A 22,056-nucleotide genomic window follows, 5' to 3' on the forward strand; every position below is an offset into this window, starting at 1 on the left:
CACTTTGATGTCTGCCTCGCACTGCGTGATGGTGCACTTCAGATGCTCCTCGATGTCAGACAGGAGCTGGTGGGTCGGGATATCGACAAAGAGAAGGAGAGAGAGAGAGAAAGAAAGACATCGAGAGAGAGAGAGCAGCAAATGGGAAAACAAAAGCAAATGAGATCGTAGTGTAGTAGGGATCTATCCAACAACAACAACAACAGATAAGTGCAAGCTGTTGAAGTTGCTAACCATCTGCGCCCAATATGAAGAACATCTTGGGCTTAATATACACGTCTGTGCTTCTTGAGGCAGTTATCTCGCTATCGTAAGAATGCTTTTGATTCCCCGCCATTCCCCCTATCACGTCCCTCCTCTGTGCAAAGGGATCATCTCTGCCTTGTTTGCGTTCGTGCCCAGAAAAGCTGTTAAAAAGCACCATCATAGATCCATGGTTGGTTTGTCTGTTGTTGTTTACCTCCATCTCGTTGTACCAGATGGTGCAGCCTCCTTCCTCCTTCAGCCGCGTGTTATAGCAGCCTCTGCCGCGGTTGGCACACACATGGTACCACACCTTCATCACGGAGATAGAGACTGTTACTAACCCACTACACACACGTACGCATACAGACACGCATGGAGAACAGGACCTCAGTGCAACACTCGTGTTATATTTACCTTCTCCTTTTCCACTGCAACCAAAGAGATGGCCAGTCCCATTCTGTGGGAACAAAGGGAGAATTAGATGACTTCCAGTACTGATGCCGGGCACAAAGCTTAAAGCCAATCCTTTGGGCCAGTGAAACCCGGAATTGGTTCTAGACTGGACTCTTTCAAAGACTATATATTATCTCCCTATATTTACTTTCCCCTAATAAAGATGTAGACACTTACAAAATATAGACTTTCTTGAGCAGTGACAAGTTAATTGGAGCAATACCCCGCTTACAAACACTTCAGACTTACCTTTCGGCTCTTCCAACTCTGCCGATACGATGGACGTAGTTCTGTTTTTCATCGGGTAGGGTCACGTTGATTACTAGGGGATAGGGGAAGATCGAAATGCGTGACACATTGTTAAAGACATCCAAGCAATGTCCCACTCTATGATATGATCAAACATGGCCAGTTAAAGTAACGTCTCCTCCCGTTGAGGCGTCATGTCGGGGTACTACTCCATCGCCTTTCCTTCTCTTACCGTACGGGACTCCGTGGATGTCGATTCCTCGGGCGGCAACGTCCGTGCAGATCAAGTGCCTCACCTCCTTTCTCTGTGCAACACAAACAGAAACCCATGATGGTGAGGAATACAAACAGAAAGGACCTCCCAATGAATTGGTCCCATAACGGCAGGTTGTTTTATTTTCTGTATTTTTATTTTAACAACACAGGCCTTATGTCCCCACCTTGAATCGCTCCAAGTTGTTCTTCCGCTCATGGGGCTTTCTATCACCATGGAGACAGACACAAGACAACTGGTGTTCCTTGGTCTTTTCCGGACCTGCGGATAGGAATCAAGAGTGCAGCAGGGCACACTAATTATATTTGTGAATCATTACATTATTATGGAAAATGGATTGCATTTATAAAGCAGTTTCCTAACTAGCACCCACTCAAACTCTCAACATTTATTGCCAAACATTCACCCATTCAGTCACAGACGACATTGCTAACCACGCAAGGCGACAGCCAGCTCATCAGGAGCAGTTAGGTTGAGAAGCCTTCGACACTCCCACCCCCTAGGGGGAGCCAGGGATCAAACTGGCTGTACCTCCTGAGCCACTGCAGCCACGGTGGCATTATAATTATAACTTTATAACAGAAGCACATGCCAAAGGCCCCAATCTGTGTCTGTGGACGGGTGGCTCCACTGTGGATCCTCACAGCCCACTCACCCCCTCCCTGCTGGATGAAGTACTGCTCCATGTTGTCGCAGTCGATCTTGGTGCGGCAAAAGATGATGGCCTGGTCCATCTTGTGCTCGTGGATGGCCCTGATGGTGTACTCTCCCTTCAGCACCTTGATGGCCTCCGACCACGCCTCTAGGAAAAGGGAAAATAGTGTTTTAAACTCAAATTAGTTCATTATTATGTTTTATGGATCTGAAATCGTGAGGCCTTCAAGCATTTCTAGTCAGGGAAAAAAACATTAGGACAGGTCTAGAGACATGACACCAGTGTTTCCCCCAGCACTGTATCGTTAAGGCGGTCGCCATAACAACAATAGGATTTTTTTTTTTATAAATATTTTTGAATTATTAGCATTGACCAAGTACAGAGCTCTCGTATAGGGAAAGCAAACATACTTCCATTAGGTACAAAAAATAAAGATAAATAATGCATCAGTAATAATGTTCACAAGAATAGTCGTGCCATGAAGTAGTCGTGCCATGACCCCCCCCCCCCCTTTGTAGCAGAATAAATATTTATTCTGCTACAAAGCATCACTTGATGAAGTGACCAATATTAGATTTCTTTTTTTTCTTCTAATCTGGATGTACTTAATGCATCCATCCAAGAAGCACTTCTTAATCAAACATCGAGGGTTTGGTTCTAACCTGCAGTGTTGGTTCCTGGTCTTGTGTTGTCTTTGGCATGGACCTCGTCAGTCTACGCATAGCAAGAGCAATGACAATCAATTGTTGTTTTACACATTGAAGTCCCATTCTAGTATTAACTAATACTTATTTGATAATATTATCTACCAATAATTATTTTGATCAATAAATCACTAATTGAATCCCTTAGCATTGGGTCAATATGAAGGTGTTCCATAACACTGAGCTATTATGAACCGGTTCCTTAGCATTGGGCTAATATGAACCGGTTCCTTAGCATTGGGCTAATATGAACCGGTTCCTTATCATTGGGCTAATATGAACTGGTTCCTTAGCATTGGGCTAATATCAACCGGTTCCTTAGCATTGGGCTAATACCAACCGGTTCTGTAGCATTGGGCTCATGTGAACCGGTCCCTTAGCATTGGGCTCATGTGAACCGGTCCCTTAGCACTGGGCTCATGTGAACCCGTTCCTTAGCATTGGGCCCTTGTGAACCCGTTCCTGAGCCCGGGGGCCTCTGACCTGGATGTGGTTCTTGCCCAGGCGCTCCCAGAGCCGGTCCTTCTTGGGCGCCACGGGGACCACCACGTGGTGCACCGTCTCGGGGACAGAGTCCTCGCCCTTCAGGTCCACCCAGGTGGGGAAGTGCATGATGCGCTCCGACAGCTTCTTCACGTCGAAGGAGTGCAGCGTGGCCGAGCACACGATCACCTGGGGGGCGGGGAATGCGAGGTTTCAGTCATGGAGATTGTGGGTGCAGAAAGTGCATCAACATGTTTTATGGAAAGAAAGAAAAATAGGTTTATTTTCTTAAATATTGACAATAGTTTCTCCAAAATATGTATTTTTCTAATGTGACATTGTCTTGTTTTAAATTGCTGAACCAAAATGCAAAGTACTCTAAAACCCATCAACAAAAGCCTAAAACTATTTACACATGTATATTTACACACTATAACATCGTCTTCAAACGCCAAATGAACACATGAACAGGTCGTTTTTATGGCCCCGATAACTACACTTCCCATGAGCACCTCACCTGCAGTCGTTTCCCGTCGGAGGTGACCTGCGGGATCTGGTTATACAGCCTGGTGATGAAGTCGGTATACCCTGCAGACAGGAGACCATCCTGTGGAGCAAAGATTTGAGCGAGTGTGTGAGTGAGTTACTATCATCTTCACAATGTGTCCCAAGTCTAAGGATAGTTTCATAATCACGTTGTACATACACACTCATCTAGGACCAGGAAGCGGATTTGAGACATGCTGAGTTTGCCGGTTGATATGAGGTCATCTAGTCTCCCTGGGGTCCCGACGACAATATCAACCTGATTGGAGAGCACATTAGACAGGAGTATAAATAAATAAATTATAAGAATTCTCCTCTTTTATTTAAATCTCGCCCACTTTCACATCTGATGAGGTGGACAAAATAAAAACGCTTGTTCGTGCTAACGATGCATACCCCTTGTTCCAGAACCGCCAGCTGTTCCTTGGCAGCCACGCCTCCAATTATCAGTAGATCCCTGCAGTGATTAAGATGAAGGGTGGACAAGTCAATTCAATGGCTCCACCCACTGGCGATTGATTGGAATTACACATCCACTGTGACAAACCAAACAAGAATGATGTTTCCTACTGAGCACTTGAGGTAATTACTTCCTTAATTTAACAATAAATCCTGCATGGTGTGTTAGAAACCCTCAGCATTATTCTATCCAACGAGGAAAATCCATTTTACATGAGCAGCCGACTAGCCGTACCTGACTTTGGGGTTCTCTACGTATTTCTTGAACTGTTTGACCACGTTGAGGGTCTGCTCTGCCAGCTCCTTGGACGGCTCGATAATCAGGGCTTTGGGAGCGTTGGAGACCACCTTCACTTGGCTCACCTTGGCACTGCCTGAACACAACAAGAGAGAGTCAACCACAATCATTTGAAATTGATTATTGGGATGCATTTGCATTGCAATTCTCAGGTGAGTGACAAAAAACTTTTTTTTACATTTAAAGTAAAGTGAGGGTTGTAAATACATGATGCTGAAGAACATTTGGAGTAAACAATAAACTTGCAGCACAAAATGACTATTATTTGTATTATCATTGCTTCATTTGTTATAAATACAAAAAATAAAGATGGCCATGTCACCATCACGATCCAGTGGATATTCTTGTATTCTTTCTGACAAACTCTCATAAATCTCCCCCTGTGCTTTTCTTCTCAAGAGACATTTTCCAAATTGACAGGAACCACCCACCTGCCTGCGACGACTTGACACTGTGCCCGTCCGGGGCTTGGCACAGGGCCATGAACCCACTCTTGGGAGGGTTCTTAAAGTCCTCATCACCAAAGTTGAACTTCAACTCTGCATTCTAGCCAACAGACAACAAAAGAAAAGGTCAATGCACCAACATGAATGGAAAACAAAACGTCCCATAATATCCTGTCTTCCTGTCACGGCGGACGTTGAGATAAAGTGATGTTCATACAATAATCTTTGTTTACCTTGAGGACACAAGAAGCAAAGAGTGGCTGATTCTTGATGTGGGATGGGATCTCAAAAGCCAAGCCGAGGTCCGTACCTGACGAGAAGGAGGTGTTGAGAGGCATCGTGGTTAGCAGAGAAACAATTTTATCAAATACACATTGTAAATAACGAGTGCCATAGGAGGAGTGATCAGTGATACCACACCGTTTTTGGCGAAAGAGATGTGGCCGTTGTCGAGATCCAGGTAACATCCAATAGTATCATGCATGGTGAACTCCTATGAAAGAGGATGAGGTTAAAACAAGGAAAAGTTTACTTTTGAAGATGACGTGTTCACTTGTTCACACTTACCTCGCCATAACTGTCAAATTGTTTGTTGTGGGACTTCTTTCCCGTTCCGCCAAAACCAAAGCTAAACTTATCAGTTCCTAAAGAAAAACAAAAAATATAAATGATTGGTGAAACAACTTGCTCAGGGATTGCAACAAGGTAGACTGAGGGACATTGGGGCTCAAACCCAAAAGTCAAACCCACTAACCACTAGTCTATCCAGCCCCATGGCCTAGGCCCTATAAGGAGACCCCTCCGTACCTAGGTCCAGGGCAGCCAAGCTGGAAGACCATCCGATACGACAGAGACCCTGATCATGGCAGGAGACTTCGTAGTAGTACTTCCCTGGGAAAGTAAGTAAACAAGACCACAAGGTAAGAAACCATATTAAGCGGTCTTGTTTGTCTCGTTAGAAAGGTGACATTGTGTCTTCATCGTTTTACCTTTCGTGACACCTTTAGTGGAACGGCAGCCGTGCCACTCTTTAAACTCCCTGCTCTGGCAGCACATTCCGTCAGCACCGATAGCTGAGGGTATTTAAGTGACACAGCAGTGGAGAAAGGTTAAAACAAGGATCTAACTGAATGAAATACAATATCGCCATCTAGTGTTCAGATAGAACCATGATCAGTTTAAATGTATGCTGTAGTTCTGGGTACTCACCAAAAGCCGGACTGCGGTCATATGGATTCATCTGCCATTTGTTAAAGACTGCGATAAAACAAGAGCATTGGTCACATGAACAGCAGCAGACCATTTCTTTTTATTATTGACCAAAGAATCCTAAGTAAACAGGCTGCTTCAATTTACATGAGGTGTCTGCAGTATGAATAAACATTGACCAGAAAGTCAGAACTAGTCATAATAGGAACTTTAATTAAAACTCTTAAAATGTACAGGTATATTACATCAAATAAAGTAAAATTAGGTTAATTCAAACGTTTCAAAATTATACTCAACTATTAATAAGGCTACTAGATTTACTTTTAAATCAAACTAAATAATCATCATCCTCCTGGTACATGGGATTTGTTGAGTGGGTAAATCCTGTGTCCAATGGCATAACAAACCAGTGATGCACATTCAGTCATTTTGATATTCCTGACTCGCTCTTACTTGCTCCTCCTGACTTTACAGATGATTTTCCTTTCCCACCCTTGCCCTCCTGTTCGTCCTTAAGAGTTTCGTACACAATCTGTATCACTGGAATACTGAAGGCCTGGTAATGAGGGAGTGAAGAATATGTTAACAATGAATACATTTTAGTGACAAAAACAAGTCAAAATGCTCTCAAATGTCCCTCTCAGTGTGAACTCTAATTAACTATAGTGCATTCCTAATTTCTTTGTACTTACCCCCGTTTTGCCGCTTCCAGTTTCTGCTGCCTGGAGGTAAAAAAAAGAAAAGAAAATGTATTTCTTTGTTTTGAGTGATTTCGAAAGGGTTTATTTATATTGAAAAAAATAATAATAATAGTCAAAGCACAAACCAAAGTCAGCAACTACTTAAAAACCATAATAACGGGCATAAATAATTATTATATTTTTATATGATCTATTAATACTTATTCCTACCATGAGGACATCACCGCCGCCGAGGATGAGTGGGATCGACTCTGCCTGGATGTCAGTTGGCAGTCTGAAAGCCCACGAATAACAAATAAATGCCACGATCAGTGTTCATAAAGTCGAGCTTTTTAAGTCTTTGGTTTACAGTACTTGCATTTCATTTAAAGAGGCAACACATTAAACAGCTCATAGCATGACGTTAGGGAAAGTAACTTACAGCCAGTCCAACTCCTCCACTGCCTGCGCAATTTCAGGCATAACACCCATTTCTGAAGAGCAAAGCACGACCATTAATACACGGGTTTACTGAGATTCCCTAATGAGTCAGACATCATTACGTTGTATACAAATGCAATAGTAATACAGTAAAAAGTAAACTGAAATACCAGAGAAGGCTGCCATTCTTGCGACTGTCAATGCAGCAGGACCGGATGCAACGAGTGACAAGGTGCATCATATTCAATAGCCCGGGCTAAGGGTATGGTTCCGGAATAACTATTATATTGTTTTAAATTAGTTAGCCATTTGTATTTTATAAATACAGATGTTTTTTGAGGTATATTACAGTGTTTTTATTGAAAATTTTAAAACATATGCAGATATACTGTTTTATTACAAATTGTAGCTATCATATGCGATTCTGGTTTCATTCTCATTTGTCCCTTCTCGTATACCGTAGAGACGTTTGACAGCTGCTTACGGTAAACATGGCCGAAAAAAGCGTTCTGGAAAGCGAGGATGAAAACATTTTATATGATTTACTTATTAATACTGAATGGCCGCCCGAGACGGACACTCAGGTATGTAAAAACCAAGCTTAATTTATATTTATTACGAAATGGGTTTCTGAATGGACCTTGGACTGTTCTGAAAGTCTTAATCAAACACTGAAGTGAAGCCACGTCGCACAGACCTATGAGTCGCACAGATTAACTTCACCACCATCGTTACCAACATTAAGGGTTTGCTACTGTGGGATGTGAAGAAAAGTTGCTTTGGGGTTTGGGGTTGATCATGTTCAGTCATAGTTCGCATTAGCAATGCAGTGGGATGCTTGATATAGCATTGCATACTAACATGCGTTCGTTTTAAAACTCTAATCCAGACAATTGTTTTGGACCATGAAACCTTAAACTTGGTTAACACAACAATTGTGGTTGTAACATGTATGTTTGTGTTGCAAACTTCCTGATATTTGCAGTTACGAGGCAACAAGGAGCACAGTACATCAGTTATTGCAAAGGCAGTAGCAGGTGAGAGCTTTCTTATCTTTTGTTAGATGCATGTATGATACCTCAAATTAGTTTTGAAAACAGTGGGCCAAGAAGTGACTACAGATTAATTAATCAAACACAATGAGGGCCTTATCAGGTTTCCATGAGAAATATTCAAAATGTTGCAATATTAAATCAAATATAATCATATGTTGTTCCTTGTTGATATAGTAAATAGGATATTGACAGATTTTGTTTATTGCAGGTCCATTCCGGTTCATTTTACACTATTTGTGGTATAGGTAAGTCATTCGTTTACTACAGTCAGCAAATATATCAGTCAAAGCTCTAAAAATGAGTGTATGACCCTATTATTTAGTGGGTGTTTTAGATGTGTCCGTCAATACAACATTGATCATTTGACCAAAATATGAACTATATTAAATCATAAATATTTGCTTCATTCAATTGTAATACAATTAATAACTTTACAATTAAATAATAATAAATAATAAATTTAAATAACAAATAATAAATTTAAAGTAGTATAGTTATCTAAGGTGTTATTAAGTTGCCGTACAACAGGTTGTCAATAATACTGACGTTGTTGCACATGAAAATAATTGATCAAGATGTTAATTGAGATGCTAAGTAAGTAAATAAGTAGCTGATAATTTAAGATTGTAGTTTGCTACTAAATAAATTAACATTTCCAGAATTGAATTAGAGATCTGAGCATTAATCTCTGCTCACTTGCACTGGCAACAACAATCAATGCAAGATGTGTTCATTTTTTTTTGAGGGACTCATTTGTGTCTTTGTTTTACCACTTTCATGTCAGGTTTCATGTTAATTGACACCTTTTTACAACTTTATTTGTTAGCTTTTTGAGTTCATAAAAAATAGTTTAGTACAAAAAATTATACGCTGTAGTGATGTTAAGGTTTTATTATTACATTGATTATTGTTACAAAATTCCGATACCCCCTTTCAAATTCACCCTGCACAATTAAAAGTATTTTCTTTGGTTGATTTTAGTTATGTAAGCTCGCCAACAGAGACGCATAACATTAAATTGATCGAAGCGGTTCCACAAAGTCTATTTAGATTTTGAACAGGAATGCCAGCTTGCTCTCTTATGCCAGCTGGAGTGTTTGTTTCCATTACCAGCTTGGCTATAGCTACTCTACCCTCAATCCTCTATTCCCCAAGTGGATGAAAAAGACTCACCCTTCTTACTAATGCCTCCAGCTTTTCTGCACTTCATTTAGATTTTTTAGGGAAAGTTGTCGTTCAGCACTTCCAATTTTTGTCATGGCTCCGTCATTGATCACTTGCTGCTGTTGGTCTCAGCTTCAGTTCAAGTAACTTCAGATGGAAGACCTGCTGATTTGTAAATGCCAAATATAAATTTTGCAGAGAAGAAACCATGTCAAAGTGAAAAATAAGTTGATGGAAAATTTTCTTTGAAACAATTATCTTAATCCCCTGAGGCTATTTCAATAAAATATCATATAACATTAAAATAAATTAAGGTAGCTTAGTTATTACAATGAATAATGTAACTTTTTTTCTGATGAATCATTACTGCACATTTATTTTGTGGGACAATGCATAAATAATAATCTAAGAAATCTCAATTAAAAGTAAATGCATTTCTGAATAATTACCAAATATATCATATCACATCTAAATTAAATGCATAAAACTGGAAGTGAAGTCTCATTGTTTTTTAATTGACTGTGAATTCCAGCCCTTCGAGCTCTTCTCTGCCACCTGGACTCATTCGCCTGGCCAGCAAGCAGATCAACTGGCAACTGGTCCTGGCAAGGTATGCAAGCATGCACGCACACGCATACACACAAACACACACATACATGCGTAAACATGCACGCGTACACAGACACACACACACACACACACACACACACACACACACACACACACACACACACACACACTTGTGATCAATGGCTGGACATTGGATACTTTGTTGCAGACATCCTCTAAGCCTCCCTCTCCCTGATTATAGTCTTCTCCACCAATCATTGAGTTGTACTCATTACAGCCAGACAAAGCAAAGCAAAGCAAGCAGAGAGGCGGTCCTTAATTGGCTATCGATTTCGGTATCTCGAGACAGTGCTAAGTGTGGACAATTGATGGTGCAGATGTCCTGGACTTTAAAGCACTTGATCTTTTCATTTACTTTCTATCTTATCTGTTTAGTTTCTATCCTCTGTCTGGTTACATCTCTTGAGGAATAATCTCTGACCCCCTTAATGTTTCAATCAGTATCTGCTCCATCGCTGTTAAGCCTTAAATTTAATTCCACCTTTCAAAATCTGTCTTCATCACCCCAGTTCATCCACTCAATATCTCCCTCTTGCTCTTCTTTCTCTCTCTCATGCACTAAACCACACACAGACACACACACACACACACACACACACACACACACACACACACACACACACACACACACACACACACACACACACACACACACACACACACTTTTGTATTCATTCATTGGCACTGAACTATATTGTTTTACAGCTGTGTTTACTCCATCTTATCTCATTAAATTGTTAAACTCTCTCCCTTTCTCCCAACAGTAATGGCAAACTATTGGCAGTGGTTCAAGACCAGTGTGTGGAGATAAGGTGATTATTGAACTTGTCTCTCTCTCTATCTGGATTTCTCCCTTGCTCTCGCTCACTTGCTCTCTCCCTCTTCCTCCCTTCATACGTTTGGGAGTTTGTGTTATGTCTGAGGTTATTCATTGTGGAACGTGTATCATATGCTCTTGTAGACAATCTGCAGGCTCGGCTTGTAATAAATGAATTAAATGGCCTGCTGTTTTTTCGTTAAGCTATTTTCTAAACTTCCAAAGCTCTTAAGAGGATTTGCACATACCTCTGTTGTATATAATCATAATACGTATTATTGTTATGTTATTATCCTTCATGTTTTACATATATAATGCATTATATATATTTATTAATTTGTATTTGTAGTTTATTTTCATTATCATACTATTTACTTGCTTAAAAAGTAGTTACACCTCGTGCATATATGCATCTTAGTGGGAATGTGTGTGTGTGTCCATGCACTTTAGTGTGTGGTGTAATTGTGTATATGTGTTGGCATGCTAATTTCCGCATGTGTTACGCCTCCCTCGTCTCCCAGGTCTGCCAGAGATGACTTTGGCTCCATCATCGGAAAGTGCCAAGGTGAGGAACAGCATCCACATGTATATGAACACGCAGTTCAATCTTAAGTCAAACTCTTGTGCACAACATACATGTACCATCCTTGCTCCTTGCCATGCATGAGCATTGGCCATCATGGTTGCTATGTGGTTGGGGTGTGGTTGCTGAACTGCATGCTACATATTCCTTTGTGTGTGTGTGTGCGCCTGTTTGTGCGTGCGTGTGTGCATGCGCACACTGCCAGCAGAAAGTTTGTCTCAGGGAATACTATTAACTATTGGAGTTAATTAGGAGGGGTGACGGAGGTCGAACCCTCCAGTCATTAGCCTCGTCGTCCCAGCGCCTGATCAGTTTAAATCACCCTGATGCTTTGATAAGCTATGGAAATAGCCTGCCATGGAGATTTTAATTGCTCCTTCTCACATGGCTTCACTCCAACTTTGTGTAAAAGGAAAGTTGAAATGGGAAAGAAAGGACAGTACTGTTACAGGATTTGTACGAAATACCATTTTTGGTCACCCTGTTGTAATTGAGGTTCTAGTCAGCCAAAAAAACTATACGGATTCCCTTGACGTACATGATCATCAACGGGACATTCTTCTGATTTGAATGCTGTGCCACTGCTTCCAACACTCATCCCTTGAATTTCCTGATTTGTGCATATGATTCCTCTGGTCGCTCTCTCACCTGACTTCCTCAATCCCCATTCTCCCAGTACCCTCCTTTAATTTGGCTCTCCCTCTGTCTATTCGTTCCACTCCGTCTGTTCTTCAGCGCGGCTCCTCTCTTCTTATAGTTCACAGTGTGGATAACAGTAGCCCCCAGGCCTGCCGCCGCCCCATAGCCTCTCTCTACTCTTTATTTTTTATTATTATTCCATTTCATTTCTCCCGTTTTCATTTCACTTTCACTTTATTTCATTTCACAGAGATTTGTCCTAATGGATTTTCTGATGATCCCTGCCTTTAATGGCGTTTGCGTTTAATGGAGGTGCGTGCGCTCACCCACGCGCGCGTGCGTGTGTGTGTGTCTGGGGTGTGCAGACTTGTGTGTGTGTGTGTGTTGGTGGGTTTGTGGGTGTGTATGTACCCACATGGTTTTTTCTCATATTCCATCTTTCTGGCTCATGTTTGCCTGTACATAATTCATAAGCGATGAGCCTTGATGCCTCCACCTGCTAGGCTTAAGATAGGGAGCTGTATTCGGGCCGTTGGGCATATTCCCCCCCTTGCCACGACGATAGGAGAGACAGGACTCAGAATGGATAGAAAAAGAAAAAGTAGCATTGCAGCTACTCGCCCCCACGCCCTGAAAAGTAGTCCTCTGAGAGAGGGGGGGGGGGGGGAGCGAGAGAGAGAGAGAGAGAGGGAGGGGGAGGGAGAGAGGGAGAGAGAGAGGGAGGGAGAGAGGGAGGGAGAGAGAGAGAGAGAGAGAGAGAGAGAGAGAGAGAGAGAGAGAGAGAGAGAGAGAGAGAGAGAGAGCAAAAAGGCAGAGGACGGAGGGACTCAGTCAAACGGAGACGTACAATGCGATACCGAGCCGCCACAGAGAGGAGAGAGAATGGGAGATAAGAGGAGGATAGGCGAATAGCCTCCATGTCTCCCTTAATGGTCATGTGCGTTCTTCCGTCCCCCCCTCCACCGAGAGCAACATATTACCTGCTTCCTGCAGTGCTCCCTGATAGCCCGGCCTTAACATTTGGGCAGCTATCATTTCTCTCGGTGGGAGTCTGATTCATTCTCTAATTCTCTCTCTCTCTCTCTCTCTCTCTCTCTCTCACTCTCTCTCTCTCAGTTGTGTGTCCGACGTGTCTTTTCGCTCCCTGTGTTCATTTAGGATTCCAGACAGGCGGTATTGAACGGCTCAGTATGATTGCAGCATGGCCCACTTGGGGCTGGCAGGGCAGGCGTTCCACAGCCAAAGCTAAATTAAATTCAGTAAATGTCAATTGGTTTGTTATGCAATATCAACAATGACATCGAACGCCCCCTTATGACACTCGGGCATGAACACAATCAGATGCAGTACATCGGCGCTGTTGCCGCCGGTTTAAGGGCGGATTCTGTCTCAACATCCTGTTTTTATCGTATCAATGCGCTCTTTTAAAGGGCTGCTTTTAGATGGCTCAATGGCTCAACCCGCTAGCGGGCTAGCCATGTAGGCGGCACGCCTTTCAGTGACCCGAGTTCAACCCCCAGCTGCGACACTTGGTCCCCTGTCTTCCACAGTCCACGCCTTTCCTATTCCCTCTCCACGGCCCTGTCCATAATGGCACTACGATGCCCATACAAAGACACTTTAAAATGCTGCAGCGTCCTCCACGGGGGTGAAACACGTCATCCACGGCATGTCGGCTTGTCGGCTTGTTGTGTTCCAACGTCCGATGCCAGGATCCGGTCTTCACCAGGACTGTTGGGGGGGGGGTGTCCTGGGGTGCTGGCTGGATGGCGGGGCCTGACAGGCCCTGCTGCAGGTAGTGGCAGCAGGCAGGCGGTCCTGGGGTGCTTTATCACGGCGATATGGTTACACTCGCAGCACCGCTGAGACAACAGATGGGTAAAACAGAAGGCTACACTTCAATAAAAAGTCTAATTTATGGTCTCCCAGCTTGCTCTCTCGCTCTCAACCTTGCTTTCTCTAGCATCACACACGTATATGTGTGTGTTGTATGTGCATAGGTGTCTATATGCAGATTTGTGTGTGTGTGTGTGGGAGAGTCTTCACGTGGTGTAATGAGTTCTGATATGCGGCGTGTGTATTGCACATGCACAGGCACATTGCTGTGTGGCTGTGTGGAGATATGTACGTGCATGAGGATATCTACGTAGGAGGGTGCGTGTGAGCTTAAGGGGCGATTATTGAGATGGATGACTCTGGCTGTCTGCCATGGTTAAATTAGATGGAGTGGCTGGGACGCACATGTTGATGTATAAAACTGCCATGCGCCTTCCCATCCAGTCCTGGCTTCATCACAGACCCACCAGGGATTATCCTCAGAGTTTCCTCGTCTAACTTAATAAGAAATATGTGTTTGGCTCTCCCTGTTCTGCAGTGTACCTCCGCAAATCGTATTGGGTACGGGACAATCCTCAATCCTCCAATTTGAATGTACTGAGCATATGGCGGCAATTGAGTTCCCCGTCTTGGAATCTATAAAGTTGTCCCTTTTATATTTATTCTTTCGTTCTTTTGTTCTTTTGTTCTTTTGTTCTTTCCTTCTTTTGTACTGTTGATGGGAATGGGCACGTAGCTGGTGGATTTAGTGCTGGACTCTCAGCCGATGGTTCTTGGTTTGATCCCCAATCTAGCCCCCCAGTCTAACCTGTAGACATCCCGAGTGCTTCCTGTTTGTAACACTTGGATGTTGACTAACACACCACTTCCTGTTTGTTACCAGTGCCAAAGGACCCCAGTCCCCAGTGGAGGAAGGTGGCCTGGAGCCACGACTGCGCCCTGCTGGCCTACGCCGACAGCACTGGCACTGTCCGCCTCTTCGACCTGATAGGCAGCGAACTCTTCCTCATCCCCCCGGTAACCACGACCACGCTTTCGCCGACAACGTCACCCTTCTTTTTGTGTTGTGTATGTCTGTGAAATCGTACATTACACAACGTCTAATTTCTAGATAAATCGTTGTTCTGTGGGATACCTGAATTTAATTTGCGAGTCATAAGATTCAACTTGTGTCGCTAATTCCAAAGTCTGTGAAATGCACTCCTTGACTAAAAAGTTCACTTTCGGTGTCAACCTCCCACCGTCGTTTTAATGTTGTGTTAGCATGAAAAGGCATCAGTGAAATTTGGCACCAGCATAGATCTTATGAGACTTTAGTGTTTCCTCCATAAACCCGTGAAGGACTCAGTTGGAGGTATGGTCTTATCTCTTTCGTTGAGGCAATAATGCATATTTGTGAATAATTAAGTAAATTGAAGCAATTAAGATAATCGGTGTATAAAACAGTTGGAACAGTTGTTTTCATGTAATCTTGTTCACTTACTTAATAGCAAAGTGGGCCAAACTAAGAATGGCTCTAACAATCAAAAAAACAAACAAACGAAACACATAAAATGCTGGTACTATTTTTTTTTTTATAATTGCTTCAGTACATAACCTAAATATAACAAGGTTATGCTCTTGTTGTCGAAATGACAACAAGAGCTCGCTGAAATGGAAATCTACAGGATCTCCACTAAGTACATTTTCCACCTAGGAGACTAGCAAAACAATGTTTTCTTTTAATGACTTTAATCAATGCTAAATGTATTTCGCACACCTTGTAAATTGTTATTTGATAGTCACTTAGTACTTTGAAACAATGTATCATCTTAACCAATCACTTTTTTATGGGCATGCAATGTGATCCTAACGACTATAAACATTTAGCTACACTCTTCTACCGAATATCAACTTAATTCTATAAGTCCTTATTCCACTGGTAAGCCTGTAAAATCACCCCTTAAGGATTTTTGGATTATTTGACAATGCATTGTTACATAGGCTTAATATGTGTGTAACTGAAAACAACAAGGCCATTGCAGGACGATTTTTTGCATTGTCAGCAATTGGCTAACAAATAACAAGATAATATGGTATCCCTTTATTTCAAATATGTCATGAAGGTAATGGTATTAAGTGAAAGGTTATTCAAACATCCCAAATCATTTAAGGGCCTCACCTTGTTCTTCCATCTTCTTATAAATGAAAACCTTAATAGAATCTCACACACACACACACACACACACCCACACACACCCACACACACACACACACACACACACACACACACAGACACAATGGGCTGAAATTTAAAAGTCCATCTGCCGTTCCTCTCCACTCCCCTCCACTCTCAGAAACTCTCTGCCAATCTTAGGGCTTCTCCCCGCTGCCTATCACTCTGCTCTGTCTCTCATTCTTTCTCCTTATCTCCCTCACCTCTCAATCTCCCGATGGGTGAGAGAAAGCACACTACTGTTCTTCTCGTCGAGCAAGTGTCACTTTTCACTTTTTGAAATACTTTTAGATCTTCATTATTATATTCCACACATAACCAAACTGTCACATATGAATGTGCGCGTGCACATACACGCACATACTTGTCTGTGCGCTTTACTTTCAGTGTTGGACTTTTTTGGACTTTTTTTTATCTAGTTTGTCTCCCTTAAGTGCTGTAAGTGCTGCAATTTTATTTGCTGAGAAGCCGGTTAAAAAAAGGTGCAGTTGATGGAGAACATTAAGCAGCATCTTGATATGAAACCCTCCTCCCCTGCCTCTCTCCTCCGCGCAATCTGCCCCTCATTGTCTGTTCTTATCTCTTTATTCCAGCCTTCGCTATTCAATCCAGCTCACCCAACACCCTCTTCTAACTTGTTGGGTTGGGGTGTTCTTTATGTCCCGTTCAATGCAATTTACCATCACTATAAGTCAATACGGTTTATGGCTCTCTGCATCGCGTCTGTAGGCAGAATGCTTTATATATTCAGACTAATTGTTAATGCCGTATCCCTCGGCGCTCCAATCTGTCGATCCGTTTACCTCCCCTCTCCTCTTCTTAAACCAAGCTCTCATTGTCTCCCACTCTCTACCTCTTTATCCAATTGTCTCTTTCTCTGTCTCTGTCTCTCTCTCTCTGTCTCTCTATGTTGATCTGTTGCTCTGTCTCTGTCTCTCTGTCTCTCTGTCTCTTTCTCCCTCTCTCACCTCATTCACTCTCCCCCTCTCCCCCTCTATTCCTCAAGGTGGTGAGTTTTCCAGGAGACTTCAGCTATGCGGCGGCAGGCCTGATATTGCTGGAGTGCACAGCCGGAGCCCAGTGGTCGGCTGAGCTGCTCGTCATCACCTACGGGGGCGGGCTCAGGAGCTACCTAGTCAGGTGGGTGAGACCCTGGTGAACGACGTCAAAGTTTGATCGGTCGCGGGGCTGTCAGCCAAATGATTAAACGTCCACTTATACTGTGTGCAGGATTCTAATTAATATTGGTTTCCAAGTGGTCGGTTCTCCTGGTGTACAATCTGTGCAGCAATACATGAGACGGGCCATTGTGGGGACGGCCACTTGATTGTGCATGCTTGTCTTTTGTTAATCCCTGGGGTGAGTGGCAACATGTTTAATTAGCAGAGGTTCTGCATGCTCATTGTTATTCAAGCAGTCTTTATCATGACACTGCTGGACGCGGAGGCAGTGTGTCTGTGTGCTACTTTTGTTTCCCCCACGTTGATTTGATTGCCATTTCTTCTGGGATTTTTAATTTAATACTGTTAATTAGCTGTAATGGATGTTGGGTAGGATTGAGAGTGTGCACGGAATCTTAATCAAACCTAAGTAAATATCAATGAGCACACACTACCGTACGTACACACATAAACATAAAGTGCACTGGTTTTCAAACATTATATGTGTTCGACTTTCCTGTACACAAATGTGCTTATTTAGTTTATTTAATTGACTAAACTCTTGTTTGTCTGTGCGTACAGAACGTGTGTGGATCATCTTTATTTATTTATTTTTTCATCTGTTCTTTCCCACATTAAGGATGTGGTAGTTCCTCCTAGCCGTCAAGTCAAACTAGAAGTGTGTCATCTTTCTTGGGTATGGCATACATTTTCATGCCCAGTTCAGTAAGAACTGGATAATAAAAAAAAGTACTACAGTATGATGCAATGCACCTGACGTTGTTGTAATCTTAAATATAAAGTACCAAGAAAAACTTCATTTTCCTTGAAAGGTCGGGCAGGGATGTTCCCCTTTTGAGTTTTTATTTTACAGTTGTGACTTGTCAAACCCAAGTCTCGGAACGCCAATGATGTGATGTGTTTACATCATCAAGTCTCACTACTGGTACCCCCGCCCCCTCCTTGCCATCCCCACCTCCTACACCTTCCCAGATTCACTTCTGATTTGTGCGGCGACGGGGACATGACAGGGACTGATATGATGTGTCTGACGTCTCTGATGTCTCTGTCGACCCCCATTGGGTTGTGTTGGGAGTTCATCTCTGTGCAACTAACTATCAACCTCTGTCTCTCCCTCTCTGTCTCGTTTTCTCTGGGTCTCGTTTTGTCTGGATCTCGATCTCTCTCTCTCTCTCTCTCTCTCTCTCTGTCCCTCTCTCTCTCTCTTTCTCTCTCTGTCTGTCTGTCTGTCTCGGTGTCTCCGTCTCTCTCTCTCTGTCTCTCTCTTTCTCTTGGTCTCTCTCGGCCTTCTTGTCTCGCTCTCTCTCTCTCTCTGCCTCCTTGTCTCTGTCTCTCTCTGTATCTCTGTCTCTCTGTCTCTCTCTGTCTCTCTGTCTCTCTGTCTCTCTCTGTCTCTCTCTGTATCTCTGTCTCTCTCTGTATCTCTGTCTCTCTGTCTCTCTCTGTCTCTCTCTGTCTCTCTCTGTCTCTCTGTCTCTCTCTGTCTCTCTCTGTCTCTCTGTCTCTCTCTGTATCTCTGTCTCTCTCTCTTTCTGTCTCTCACTCTCAGTGTTGGAGCCAATCCCAGCTTCCAGGAGAACCACAGCTTTAGCTTCTCCACCCACTACTCCCATGGGATCACCTCTGCCATATACCACCCAGTCCACCGGTAAATATACAGTATAATAAGTATTCTCTGGTAGTAATCCTAGCACTGCATAGCCTCCTGTAACCATCTATCTATTGTAGCGCGAACACTTTTAGTGAAACAAAACATGTGTGGCTAACCTTGTATTACCTCACTTCATTTAAATTAGTTTTAGAACTTAGTCATGGTTTTTGACTCTTAGCCAAAATGTTCTGGGTCCGTACCCCCAAAGCATGGCTATCCGCAGCCATGCTTTGAATAAAAGTGTCCGCTAAATAGAAGAGAAACAGGATTACCTCCGTTGTAGTTCTAGGGTGGCCAATCAAAGTAATTGACCACCAATTTCGAAATGCCAGCTCATGTAAATCCTGCCTTACGTGTAGCCCCGCGTGTCTTCAGCACTAGGGGGCAGTGTTGAACCAGACTGCAGCCACGCCGGCCACAGCAGGGCTTCTCCTTGTATCTCTGGATGGTTTAACCTCTTGTTTCACGGCTGATGTTTGTACATCACTGAAGTCGTTACGGCGTCATGAGGGCCACCGACTTCAAAGGCCCTTTGTGTCTCAAATGAGTTGTGTCGATGTTGGCCAAGCTCGATTGACCTGTACAACATCAATATGTGTGTGTGCGTGTTTCTGTGTGTGTGTGTGTGTGGGAGCAGACTCCTGCTGGTGGGGGGCTGTGAGGCAGGAGATGAGAGTGTGCCCATGGCCTCCGGCTGCGGCATCACAGCATGGAGGGCCCTGTCTGGTGCTCCACACTATAAACAGGTCACCAGCCACGAGGAGCGCGTCAACACAGTGAGTCACGCACACGTGCGCGCGCACAGAGTGATGCACGCGCGGCATCAATGTTTAGTTATGTGTAGTCTGTGTGGTATACTTTGTGGTGCATTTTCAAGTACAGACGTAAACGGAAGCCCAATGAGTCATGTGATGTGTGTCCGGTGTTCAGACCCAGAAGAGGGGCTACTTCAAGATCCCCAGCTTCAGGTTGTTCTCCAGGCAAGGCGATGAGAAGGTAATGCCCTCCGTTTCCATTGTGTTGATGCATCAGATGAGCCTCCATAATCATGACTCCACATGAAACCCTTGCATGGGAGGTTTTTCCAAATTCATGAGTTTGTTTCAGATGCACCGGCAAAAAGGATTTTAATCCGAGATCAGTGGAAACCAAATGCATAAGTATACACATTTTAATTGTATTGAAGCTGATACACAATAATACATTGGGGGAAGACAGATCAGATCATTCAGAGCTTTAATCGGTTGTCGTATGCAATGATAATTGAACAATACAAGCAACTTGCATTTGTTCTTCACTTAGCTCGGCTCGTGCTTGCCAAGGAAACGCTATACATCTGCCCGGAGTCAACACTTCATTCCAATCACAGTGCCCGTATTGTTTAATTATAAACTACTCAATACTTCTGACAATCGGTTGCTACTCTGGGAAAGCGCTGAGTTTACACTTATGTGTTTTCCGCTAAGGGTGTTGAGTAGGAAGTGTGGCGGCTATCAGCCACGGTGTGTCGACTCGACTGCCGCGTTTCAGAAACAGCTGACCATCTGTACTTGAATCACAGGATTAAGCGTAGACGCTTCGTGATTCGCCGAAGTCTAAATCACACCCTGGTTGTCAAAACAGAGATGGAGTTGAGAAAGAAAATGTGTCATGTGTTCTTGAAACTGGACATAAGTCACGACAATAAGTATGCAATGTGTTCACAAAAACAATGAGTTCTCAATGCGAATTCGCATTCGCCTTCCAGTGTGCGGATTCACCAAGCGCCTGTGAAACTTGTAGGTATGTGTGTGTGTGTATGGTGCATGTGTATGTGCATGTGTGCTTCTCTATAGTTCTCTGAATGCACTGTCCCCATATGGTGCAGGATGGTGTGTTTCGCATGAGTCTCAGCCCTGACGGAGGCGTGCTGGCCGTCATCCACTTCTCTGGACGCCTGTCACTCTGGGAGATTCCCTCCCTCAGACAGAAGGCCGCCTGGAGCCAGGACCAGCAGGTGAGCTATCCCCGGGGGGGGGGGGTGTGTATGTGTAGCTGTGGGGCGCCTGCACAGAGTTGGTGGGTCCTTTCAAGGCATGGATAAAAAAAACAAAAGCCTTTGTTCATTCTTGGGTGCTGTCTGCTAATATAAATATATATATATATAGTCTACAACAGAACCTTGGCTGATGCTGTGTGTGTGTGTGTGTGGGTGTGGGTGTGTGTTTGTGTGTTTGTGTTTCTCCCTCAACCCACGTCATTTAAAACATCAAACACACACCCATTGTGTGAGTAATGTGTGTGTGTACATGTTCAGTTGATTAATCTCTTGAGCCCGCCCCCCTTTCCCCCCTTTCCCCCCTTTCCCCCCTTTCCCCCCTTTCCCCCACCCCTCCATGGTCCTCCTTCTTCCTCCTCCCATGGCCGCCTGCAGCCAGGATTTGAGGAGATCAACCCCGAGTGGAAAACTTCGCTGGAGAAAAGGAAGAAAATAAAAGGTACCGTTGCCCCCGGAGGGGGGGTCTAACCGAGCCTTATCTGTGCTGCTGACACAGGCAGCGCGCATCGCCCACCACTTAATGCCGTTTCACACATCTTATTCACAGAAGGATATTCCTGTTAAGAAGGGAAGTAACACAGGCTATGCTGTGAGACACATAGGACAAGAGGCAGACATCAACCTCTGTGTGCGTGTGCACGTTCCTTCGTGTGTGTGTGTGTATGTGTGTGTGTGTGTGTGTGTGTGTATGCGTCCGCATGCATGCGCTCGTTTCCAAGTGTGCATGCACTGGCACAGCATGTGACCAGTCAATGGCCTAGTCGATGTCCGTCATCAATAGCAAAACAATCGTTTAACAACCAAACCCTAAGACGACTCACGCCTCCCCCCCCCAGACAAGGAGCAGTACTACCCGCTGATGGACGTCAACTGGTGGAGCGAGGACATGCTGATCCTGGCCCGCTGCTCGGGCTCGCTGACCGTCTCCTCGGTGCGCTCGCTGCGCAACCTGCTGGGCAAGTCGTGCGAGTGGTTTGAGTCCTCGCCGCGCCTCACCGCCGCGCACGACGGCGGCTTCCTCAGCCTGGAGGTACGTGTCGCCAACGCTCACCGTGGTGGTGCACGCTCAGTGTGGGCGGGTGGCCGGTTGTGGTGTCTGTGTGT

At 43.9% G+C, this 22,056-nt stretch overlaps 2 protein-coding genes across 2 annotated transcripts in view; one reads left to right on the forward strand and one right to left on the reverse strand.

Annotated features, from left to right (window-relative positions):
- The window catches only part of ddx1 (DEAD (Asp-Glu-Ala-Asp) box helicase 1), an 8,204-nt gene extending 850 nt beyond the window's left edge, over positions 1 to 7,354 (reverse strand). The window contains exons 1-25 of the mRNA XM_079753994.1: positions 7,314 to 7,354; positions 7,145 to 7,196; positions 6,934 to 6,997; positions 6,715 to 6,744; positions 6,476 to 6,578; positions 6,023 to 6,070; positions 5,803 to 5,886; positions 5,621 to 5,704; positions 5,381 to 5,457; positions 5,234 to 5,306; positions 5,047 to 5,123; positions 4,799 to 4,913; positions 4,305 to 4,443; positions 4,007 to 4,067; positions 3,771 to 3,869; positions 3,582 to 3,671; positions 3,065 to 3,253; positions 2,540 to 2,591; positions 1,878 to 2,024; positions 1,389 to 1,483; positions 1,181 to 1,253; positions 949 to 1,021; positions 661 to 703; positions 461 to 556; positions 1 to 66 (exon numbers count right to left, since the gene is read on the reverse strand). The exon at positions 1 to 66 is cut by the window's left edge and continues 55 nt beyond it. Coding sequence (XP_079610120.1) covers positions 1 to 66; positions 461 to 556; positions 661 to 703; positions 949 to 1,021; positions 1,181 to 1,253; positions 1,389 to 1,483; positions 1,878 to 2,024; positions 2,540 to 2,591; positions 3,065 to 3,253; positions 3,582 to 3,671; positions 3,771 to 3,869; positions 4,007 to 4,067; positions 4,305 to 4,443; positions 4,799 to 4,913; positions 5,047 to 5,123; positions 5,234 to 5,306; positions 5,381 to 5,457; positions 5,621 to 5,704; positions 5,803 to 5,886; positions 6,023 to 6,070; positions 6,476 to 6,578; positions 6,715 to 6,744; positions 6,934 to 6,997; positions 7,145 to 7,196; positions 7,314 to 7,329 — 2,046 coding nt within the window. The 5' untranslated portion in view covers positions 7,330 to 7,354. The remainder of the gene's footprint in view (positions 67 to 460; positions 557 to 660; positions 704 to 948; positions 1,022 to 1,180; positions 1,254 to 1,388; positions 1,484 to 1,877; positions 2,025 to 2,539; positions 2,592 to 3,064; positions 3,254 to 3,581; positions 3,672 to 3,770; positions 3,870 to 4,006; positions 4,068 to 4,304; positions 4,444 to 4,798; positions 4,914 to 5,046; positions 5,124 to 5,233; positions 5,307 to 5,380; positions 5,458 to 5,620; positions 5,705 to 5,802; positions 5,887 to 6,022; positions 6,071 to 6,475; positions 6,579 to 6,714; positions 6,745 to 6,933; positions 6,998 to 7,144; positions 7,197 to 7,313) is intronic.
- Positions 7,355 to 7,623: 269 nt separating this feature from the next.
- Positions 7,624 to 22,056, forward strand: part of nbas (NBAS subunit of NRZ tethering complex) — a 141,001-nt gene continuing 126,568 nt past the window's right edge. The window contains 14 exon segments of the mRNA XM_079753356.1: positions 7,624 to 7,727; positions 8,129 to 8,180; positions 8,407 to 8,443; positions 9,895 to 9,972; positions 10,757 to 10,804; positions 11,331 to 11,374; positions 14,751 to 14,884; positions 17,089 to 17,222; positions 18,813 to 18,911; positions 19,552 to 19,690; positions 19,845 to 19,910; positions 20,782 to 20,910; positions 21,328 to 21,391; positions 21,789 to 21,982. Of these exon segments, the coding sequence (XP_079609482.1) occupies positions 7,635 to 7,727; positions 8,129 to 8,180; positions 8,407 to 8,443; positions 9,895 to 9,972; positions 10,757 to 10,804; positions 11,331 to 11,374; positions 14,751 to 14,884; positions 17,089 to 17,222; positions 18,813 to 18,911; positions 19,552 to 19,690; positions 19,845 to 19,910; positions 20,782 to 20,910; positions 21,328 to 21,391; positions 21,789 to 21,982 (1,311 nt within the window). The 5' untranslated portion in view covers positions 7,624 to 7,634.

This window comes from Pollachius pollachius (genome assembly GCF_949987615.1).
Source record: "Pollachius pollachius genome assembly, chromosome: 16".
Taxonomy (NCBI): domain Eukaryota; kingdom Metazoa; phylum Chordata; class Actinopteri; order Gadiformes; family Gadidae; genus Pollachius; species Pollachius pollachius.